The 10,366-nt window shown below is 37.4% G+C and overlaps 1 protein-coding gene across 2 annotated transcripts in view; it reads right to left on the reverse strand.

The window, feature by feature from the left end:
* LOC131962732 (glutaminase kidney isoform, mitochondrial-like) overlaps window positions 1–4,852 on the reverse strand; it is a 32,137-nt gene extending 27,285 nt beyond the window's left edge. For both annotated transcript variants that reach the window (XM_059327779.1, XM_059327778.1), the window contains exon 1: window positions 4,488–4,852. In XM_059327779.1, the coding sequence (XP_059183762.1) occupies window positions 4,488–4,750 (263 nt within the window). In that variant the 5' untranslated portion in view covers window positions 4,751–4,852. The remainder of the gene's footprint in view (window positions 1–4,487) is intronic.
* Window positions 4,853–10,366: the final 5,514 nt, after the last annotated feature.

A 10,366-nucleotide genomic window follows, 5' to 3' on the forward strand; every position in this document is an offset into this window, starting at 1 on the left:
TTTTTTTTTAAACTTTTTTGTTTTTTAATTATAATCAACAACTGGAAAAACTAAAATAATTTTCACATTTTCACATTCCTGAAAGTCTTTTGATTGAGTCATGGGTGAACTTTTTAGATCAGGGAAAATAACCAAATCTAAGCGTAAAATAGTAACATGACTTTATTTTATATATCTCATTTAAAATCTTGCCAAAAATAAACTGTTTGCACTAACCAGATCCTGCGAAAAACACTAAATTCTGCGCCTGTTAGTAAAACTGGGAAGCCATTAATGACTCGACTGAGACCAACAATCACGTGACAAATATTCAGTGAATCTAAAAACGTAAATTGTTGTTGCCTTTTCTGTAGGGGTGCAGAATTTATTGCAGTGAAAAAACGAGACTTAAGGTTACCTTTATTCTTAATCAATTAATCACCAAGGTATTTTTTTAAATTAATCAAATCCTTTTGATCTATTTAATACCAGAAAATATGGGAAAAATCCAAAGCGATATCATTAAATGACTTGTTTTGTCCAACGTTCAGTGCATTGCTTTTCTAAAAGAGAAAAGCAACAAATCCTCACATTAGAAAAGCTGTAGTAATTTAGACATTTTTGCAATCCAAAAATCCACATGAACAGGTAACTATTAAAGTGATAATGAACAGCCAAAATATTCCTCAACAGCAGTCAAAGAGCTCTTCTGCTGACTCACTAAACGCTGCCTGTTGATGATTCCTAAAACACTAATCTGCACTGTGGATATTTAACAGGACGAGTTGAAATTAACCTCTGGGGGAAACAAGATGTTGCTTACAACCACTCAGCTGAGAGAAGTGACTGACTAAACATGGACGACAGCTTAAGCAAATTGTCCGTGAATAGAAACAAATGGGACGACGCCGGCCTGCGGCAGCACTGATTTTAATATCCACAGAAACTCTCTGAAGGGAAGACAGACTGGTGGCACAGCTGCTTCGACTAATAAAAGCAAGAAGAACCAGCCTTCAGTTTAAGTGCAAAATGGCAAGAAGTTTGCCATATCTAACTGTACTGTAACTGGCACGACTCTGTTACAGCAGAGTGAAGACAATAATAACAGTCTAACAGAATTATTCAGTCCATATTGGTATGAAAAATAAAAGTCAAACAGATGTTCAGCAGCATGCAGAGGCCTCAGTCAGCAACGTTTGCAGAGGGAAAGAAGAAGTGTCGAGGCATACTCCAGGCAGATTTACATCTCATTATGAGGAAAACACACATCAGACTGGATGCTGCTGGCATGCTAATGTACCACAGACCAACCGGGCCCAATGACGTCATCAATAATCTGTGTCAGTAAAGTCATTTTCCAAGCAAAAATGCCAAATATACTTTGGCACCAACTTCTCAAATCTGAGGATTTGTTGCTTTTCTCCCTTATATGAAATTAAACTGGATATTTGGGGGGTTTGGATTAATGGTAGAATAAAATGAGCTACCTGAAGAACTAGAACTAGTCTTCTGACAGGAAAATAAAGCAAATATCATTTACCCTCTGAAGCATACGACCCACCAGCAGGTTTGAAATACATGTTTTCTTTTAAATAGTTTTATTTAAAAATCTCCAAATTTACATAATCATATCCAGAAACTATCATTATATTTATACCTATATTTAAACTAATCATGTGAGATGAACTCTTCTGTCAGGAAAAATAACCAAATCCAAGCTTTAAATAGTGATATTTCACCAAAATCACTTTGTTTTACTGGTCTCATTTATATATTTGCCAAAATAAAACAGTTTACGCTAACCATTTTGTAAAAAAACACAACGATGACACCATGAATGAGGGCTGAGACCGACAGTCTCAATTCAGTGAAACTTGGACTGAACTGCAGTTCAGTTTTTTTAATTTTGTAAAAGAAATGATAAAAAAAATAAAAAATGTGTTAAATATATTTTTAGCTCTCCTTACTTCTAGCCATGATTGTGCTGATTCCATAGAGGTGCTGAAGTTATATTGCAATGAAAAATGAAGCCACAATAATTAAAATGTGGTTGGAGCAAAAAAACACCCTGAAACTACTTAGAGTAAGAAAAGGTTAATATTAAATATAATTATGTGTTTTCTAATGGTAAAACAACAAGGACAGGATGAAGTTATCAGTTTGTTATTGCAGATTTATTTTGCAATTATGTTAAATGACTGCTTGTTTCAGCCATAATCACTAATAAAAATACCAAATTTGCTTGTTGCAAATGAAGCACTTGGCTAAGGCAGTTTACTGTGCAAACATTCCCAGAGCCCAAAAAAACACCTAACAAAGTGGATCATTGTGTTAATTGATGTCAGAGGTTTTTAAGTAGAACCTGCCTGTGGTGGGGATTTTATGGTGTTTTCGGCCATTAAATGCTTTTAAACTGCATCCGATCCTCAATGACTCTCATCCTCACATCTCTCTCAACACTCAACAATTTCCCCTGTTGAACGATCACCTCTGTCACTCAATTACAGCCTTATCTGTTCCACTAACGACACCGCAAATAATCACAGGCACTGACAACGGTGTCATACTCTTGAAATGGATGCTTAAATGTCAATCGCGGTCAATACAATTCGAGAACAGAAATGTAAACATCCTAAATCCTTTTGTCAATATATTAGAGTCAACGTTAAATGAATAATAAAAAAATAATATTATTAAGTAATAATATACAATTATAGGCAAATGAGGTCTTATCTAATTCTAACTTTTGGTGAATTTAGGAGAGATATTCAGACACACAACAGACAACGTGAAGTAAAATAAACAGTTGCATGATTATTTTGGATGTTTTCTTTCAACTAAAAAAAGACATGTTATGGAAGCAAAATTGCCTCAAAATCTCTTTGCATGTCTCACCTTCATTACTGACACACATTTTCTATTTGCACCATCTTATGGACTTAATAGTTAATGGTGATTATATTGCATTCAAAATAAAGAAAATAAATGCTCGTTCCCCTCCCAGATTCAATGATGACTGACCTTCATAAGACTTTGAGTTCAAGCTTGGTTTGTCTGCATGGTGCATTGAGCTAAACGGACACATATTTTGGTTGTTTGAGTTGTATTGTCAATTTAGAAAGGCAGGAGAGTCCGGTTCCAGGTTAATACCTCAATGAGTTAAACAAACTGGCTGAAGATGATAGCTGGTCACGACATCTGCCTGGCTGCACACGTCGTGCCTTTATTTGATCTTTTTCCTGCAGAAAAGTTTGATCAGATGCCCTTCTCTCACATGCAATTAATACAATATAAGCAGTTATTAATAATAATGAAATGACTAAGTCTCGTGAGAACAAGCATACATGTCGTCACCCTGTTAAAATAATCGCCTAACTCATTTTTTCAAGTTTTGCAGGAAACACTAAAAACTTCACCAAAAGTGTAACATATGACATTTATTGATCATTTCACTCAAAAAGGATGTAGCAAAGGATGGCTATTGGCATAGTAATAACACTGTGTAAATTATGTAACTTAAGGGAAATAAATGACTTAGGCAATTTTTGAACATGCCTTTGTGACTTAAGCAAGATATGGTAACACTTTATTTTGAAGGTGTCTACATAAGAGTGACACAAGCCTGTCAGAAACATGACATGACTAGTATCATGAGCATTAATGTTACTTCAAAGTGTCATTAATGTTCATGACATGCTCATGTCACTCATGACACCTTCAAAATAAAGTGTTACCATATCTTGCTTAAGTCACAAATGCATGTTCAAAAAAATGCCTAAGTCACATTTTATTTTGATTTAGGCATAATAAATCCCAAGTCAAACACTTGACATAGGCCATTATCTTAAAGGGGTAAAATCACATGATCTGATCAACTGAGGATGGAGGCGATTTTACCATAGGTGGCCGGCGTCGTGAGGAGATGATTTAGACAAAAAAACCCAATGACAAATGACTTAGGCGATTATTCTAACAGTGTGACGATGTCCGATAATGGATCTCCCTTCCCTTTAGCTATCACGCCCCGGCTGCAGACTCCAGGTAGGCAGGGAGCTCTTCACCGGTCACTGCTGGCTATCACTCCTCTTCACTAATGCCCTGACCAGCCAACACTGCTGCTTTAGCTAGCCATTAGCTTCGCCGGCTGGCTAGTTGTCATTCCGACAGTAAAGCACCTTAGCTAGCTAGTAAACAGCTCGCCCTTGTGTGATGCGCTTACCGAGCCAGCATGTAAATATCTGCTGGTTAAAACAGGCCTGGTGTGTAGATGCAAGACACACAAAACACAAAAACGACTTCAGTCATTATGCATTATTGGAAGTTAATTTTCATTCGGCATAAATTCTACATTTAATATAGAGCTATTTAAAATAAAAAATAACTTCAGGGAATATCATCACAGCCTCCCACCGACGATGAGAGCGGCAGATAATTGCTGGTTTATTCCCTTAAGTTCGGCCTACCGCACCGTGTGAGCTAGCGGCTAACATCTGACGGGTTTTACTCACTTCTCTGCAGCAGAGTCCTTCGAGACTTCATTGTGTCCGTCCCCCTTGGAGCAGAAGCTCCTCACACCGTGCCTCCTGGTGAAGTGCTGCGGGGCTGATGCCCTCCCTCTGCCCGGCAACCTGCCCGGCAACCTGCCATCCACCCTGGCGGTGCTGAAGCAGGCGGCTGCTGCAGGTTTCACACCAACTCTACCTGTCAAAGGACGCTTCAGCTGGGTCTGAAATAACTCCTTGAGCGCTACCGTTGACCGAAAATGTAACATTTCAATCCCGTCTAGAAGAATATCTGGATGATGTAACTACTGTATGAAGCCAGGAGGAGAAATGTGGATCAGTAGAGATGCAGTTTTCTAACGGGAGTGTCGGCTTTTCCCGGTGACTCAACGAGAGAAATCGCTCCTCAGAGGAACAACCTACCGTTCACGCATCAGGAATTTTGATTGGAGGATGAAAACGCTTTTCTGCACCTGATTGGTCAAGAGGGCTGTCAATCATCAGGACGTTCTTGCTTTCTGCAGTGCCGTTGAGAGTCTTTTTCAGGGGCGACAACTCATTTTAGTTCAGGGGCTACATAGAGTCACCCTGTTACAATAAACGCCTAACTCATTTTTTCAAGTTTTGCAGGAAACACAAAAAACTTCACCAAAAGTGTAACATATGACATTTATTGATTATTTCACTCAAAAAGGATGTAACAAAGGATGGCTATTGGCATAGTAATAACACTGTGTGTAAATTATGTAACTTAAGAGAAATAAATGACTTAGGCAATTTTTTTGAACATGCCTTTGTGACTTAAGCAAGATATGGTTACACTTTATTTTGAAGGTGTCTACATAAGAGTGACACAAGCCTGTCAGACTTGACACCTTCAAAATAAAGTGTTACCATATCTTGCTTAAGTCACAAAGGCATGTTCAAAAAATTGCCTAAGTCACATTTTATTTTGACTTAGGCATAATAAATCCGCTTAAGTCACACACTTGACATAGGCCATTATCTTAAAGGGGTAAAATCACATGATCTGATCAACTGAGGATGTAGGTGATTTAGTAGAAAGTAGACTGCACCTAACTGCAGCTTTTACCGGCAGTACTGGAGACAAAGAGCCACCAGAGGGAGTCCTGACTCCAGACAAAGAACTCTTGTCAACATCCAGCAGTGAAGGTGAAGAAACCACCTCAGCTGGTCTGTTCATGGTCTTTAGTAGGTAGGTATATCTAACCAGTGTTTGTTTTAATTGTCTAAACTGTAATCAGTGGTCTTAAACTGTTCTTTTAATCATTTAAAGTGGTTAGTGGCCATCTAAGATGAGTATTTTGATGCTGTAATCAAGTTTTTACTTCCTATCAATGGCTCTGGCTGACTGTTGTGACTATTTATTTTATTTTTTAACCATAGAAATTATGAATACATACATACATTAATCATATTTTTAAAGAACATTTCCACTCTTTGGCATAGTTTTTATACCAAAAAAAGTTAAATTACAGTTAATTCTATATAAAAATACAAAATATTGCTAATGTAAAACTAAACGTAACTTTCTCTGTTTGTAACTTTAAATTTAATGTATGTAAAAACAAAAAAGTATAAAACATTCATGTTTTTTGCTTTTGAGTTTCTTTTACAGTCTACAACAATTATATCTCCTTAATTTGTCTTATAATGCAACTTTATCACTAACATATGACCATTATAACATGTTGAAACATAGTGTTGAGGGAAGTAAAGCCCCTCAAAGTCAGTTTAAATCATCACTGAGCAGCACAGAAGCCAGATTCAGATTTAAATATGTTGTTTTGTTGTGACACCATGTGAGATCTTTTGGTACTGCACATATTCAGACTGTGATTTTCTCAGCAGATGGTGCTCTCTGTCCTTAATTAAATAGTTACAGCTCCATCTTCCGGTTGGTAAGCGACATTAAGTGAGTCCAATAATAATTATAAAATCAATCTCAGCCCCTAAATTAACAGTTATAATTTACTTTTTTAATTTTATTACTGTACATTTAAGCAGATTTGTTTCATGTGAGGTAAAATTCCTTTTATGTAGCCTGATAAAGCAAAATGTTGCCGTTCTGCTTTAGTCAGACAGCATTATCATGTTTGTTTTGACCTCTTTCATGGCCTGGGTGGGTGGAGTTTGACACTACTTATAAGTTAATGGCCTACAACAGAGATTACTCACTGGAAAGTTTTTTTTCTGAGTTGCTTTAGTTTACTTTTCTGTGGCTCCCAAACTTTTTATCTGATTTTATCTGAATCTCAGTAAAACTCCACCCACCCGGAGCTCCAAGAAGGATAAAACAAATACACTCATGCTGACTAATAATGCTCCTTGGAACATTAAAAGTTTTGGACTAAACAAACTGGCAGACATTTCCATTGAATGGGGTCAAGAATTAAAGGGGAACTCCAACAAACTTTTCTTGTAGGTTGTTATTTTACAGGAAGCTACATATTTAACAGAAAAAAAAACTTTTTTGCAGTTGCTGCATGAGCTTAAAAGACACAACATCAGCATGTCTTTTGCAACACTATATAGATGAAAGTATGTTGATATTTTGTATTTATATTTATTTTTACTTGACCCTGATGACCTATAAACTTCATATTTTTAGACGAGACACCAATGCATGATATCCACCTTATCTTTAAACATAAATATTTTTTCTATTCATATATTTCTGCCCTTAAGGCAAAAACATGAGAGATTTTGGACTATTTTACTTTCATAACACGTCCTCTTTTAGATTAGATGAAATAAATAATTAAAATATAAATGTAGGTGTTTGTTTTACTCCACTTTGTCTATTTGTGTTTGTATACAGACTATTTATTGAGTGGCTGATCTTGAAACATACAGGACTGCTTGCATTTGCAAAGGTAACGATGCAAGCCTTTCCTGAATTTTTTCTGTGGCATCATGGTACTCTGGTTCATTATCAGAATTATGCTTTTTTTATGATTTCCACCATAAAGTACAAAGTTTCCAAGTCCACTTCATTCAACATTACAAAAAAACGAAGGGCAGAACAAAGCCACAGTTGTCATCATGTAGAGCTATGGAAAAAAATATAAAAAGAAAACCCACTCAGTTATGAATGCTGTTACAATCCTAAGCCTTTTTTTCTTTCACATTTCCTGTTTCGACTTTAAACAATATTTTTCTGAGCTTTAATCTCATATTACTTGTTCTAGTACCCTTTCTATGATCTCCTGTGATCCCTTCACAACAACCCGTGATATTCTGACCCCCAGGGTAAGAACCGCTAGTTTAATGCACTTACATAAATATCTCAATTAATAATTTGTTGTTTGCATATCTTTCATTGAATAAACTCACAGGCAAGTTTCAAGAGCACTTTAGTAGTAATAAAGTGCTCTTAAAACTTGCATGAGAGTTTCGTCAATGACTTCTCAGACAATTCAGATTATCTCAAGTGTGGTTGTTTCAGGTACTTATCTTTAGTCAGTGCATTACCTTTCATAGATGGCGTTCAGCAGGGCTCGTGATGGAGAAGCACGGGAAAAGCTCCGCAATCTACTGCTGTGGCAGTGACAGTAACGAAATGTATTTAACATCTCAAGAGATTAAGTTTTAAGTGAAAACAAAAGATGAACATAAATAACATAAAAATATAATAAAAATTATAATCAGGTTGTATGTACGCTGTGTCAGAAGAAACTGGAATATCACCATTCGACTGAAGAAATGTTTAACTGCATTCAGCAGGCATGTAGACTTTAGCAAGAAAAGAAGGCTGCTGGTGCTATTGCTTTAAATCTCAGATAGTCTGCTATTTTTCCTCTTATTAAAAATGTCAGAATATGTAAGACTTCATAAGACTTTTACTTTGAAATACATCCGAATGTCCTGCAATCAGCTGAGGGACATCTTGAAGATGTCCACTGTCCACCTGAAGTGGAATGAGTCTTTGATTATGAACTGTTTTCTTTTAATTGTAATCTGAAATTAGAGGACATATATTGTATTACGTAAAATTTCAAAAGGGTTTTATTTTGAAATAATACATCAGAATGTCTTGAAATCAGCTGAGAGACACCCTGGGGATGTCCATTGCCAACCTGAAGTGGAGGTGGATTATGGATGATTTTCTTTTAATTGTAATCTGAAATAGTAAATTATCAGTTTAGAGGAGTTCAATGGTGATTTTAATCACCTTTAATCACTTCTGGATGTCAAGAGTCTTCCTTGAGAGACTTTGATGTAAAAATAAGTGTGAAAAATGCCACTTTTTCAAACTAACAGCGTGCTCTCAAAGTTTAATTTTGCGCAGAAATTCCCCCGTGAGCAGCTGCGCTTTTCTCTGCATGCAGCAGAAAAAGCAGAAAACAAAGGAAGGAAGGAAGGAAGGAAGGGAGACAAACAAGACGATCCCTAACGAAGCTGCAGGGAGGAGAGGCGATAATTCACCAACACCCACACCTTCTCAGAAGCAGTCAGCCTCATGCTCCTTTCAAAATGAGGGTGATGGGTGCGCTCGGCAGATCACTCCCACGCTGCTTAGCGGCTGGCTTCCGCCCACCGCCTGTGGAGCCCGCCCACCTCCGGCCGTTGCCACGGCAACACATCATCATCAGTGACTTGCACTGGAGGAGGAGGAGGATGAGGAGGAGGACAGGGAAGGGGAGGGGCGGCGCTGTTTGAGTGCCGAGCAGGGCGACCGGCAAAGGGTGTTCATGAGCTGAGCTGCTCTCCAGAGAAAATCTGTCTGTGTGTGTGTGTGTGTGTGAAGGGGGGAGTGGAAAGAGAGAGAGAGACAGAGAGAGGGAGAGAGAGAGGGAGAGGATGACGGGAGGTATGTGAAAAGGACCTGCGTCAGAGTGACTCATCAGCCAGTTTCACAATGTGTTGATGTGACGCTGATGCAAATGGGCCTGCGCCGGGATTCATCTCTGTACAACAACACAAAAAAGACTAGAAGAAGAAGAGAAGAAGAAGAAGAAGAGAGGATAGAGAAGCTCCTTAAAAGGAAGCTGTACTATCTCCACTTTCAACCCATCTCTTTTTGACCAATCTTTGCTACGATTACTAAGCACTTTTTTGCAGCTCCACCCTGCTCTGCATTCACACACAGATTATCTCAGGGAGAGAGAGAGAGAGGCTGGGCTCTCCCTGCCTTGCTCAAAGGCACGTTCACAGTTGTTATTGGATGATGAATGTGTCAAAGCAGCAAATGTGGGAATAAGTCACACATGAAGTGAGGTTACTGTGGTTAGAATTCAAGCAAGTCAAGTCAAATTCTGATTTTTACAATTTTTTTCTTCTGAAAGTGGGTTTTTTTTGTGCTCTTTTTACATTTTATCACTACTGGTCTTGTTTTTCACTGCAATATATAAAATATAATTCCTGCAGCTCTTTGGAATAAACACAATCATGACAGGAAGTGGGAACAACTCAAAAAAAAGTATTTTGTGCAGAATAACAGTTTAAATGACAGAAATCATTTAAAAAAAAAAAAAGGAAAAACCTTTTTCTGAAATTGGAATAAAACGGAATTCTTATAAAAACACCTTTTCAACTGCCCACAAGTGTCATGAATACTGGGGGAAATTGGTCTCCACATATTATTCAAATAGAAATATTTCTAATTTACAGGCTCTCATTTCCTCTCCTCTCTGATCTGTATAAACAGATTTAATTTCTCTCAAAATTGGAATAAAATGGAATTTATACATACAACATTTTTCCAAGTGCCCACACATGTCATGAATATATAATAATACAATTGAGTCAGGTCCTTTTGAGTCATCTGTTTCATGTCAAGGTCGAGTGGAGTCGAGTCTTTTATTAACCCTCTGGTACTATAGGGACATTTTCAGCCATATTTGTCATTTTTCACTTTTGTT

Source organism: Centropristis striata, chromosome 24, assembly GCF_030273125.1.
Source record: "Centropristis striata isolate RG_2023a ecotype Rhode Island chromosome 24, C.striata_1.0, whole genome shotgun sequence".
Lineage (NCBI taxonomy): Eukaryota > Metazoa > Chordata > Actinopteri > Perciformes > Serranidae > Centropristis > Centropristis striata.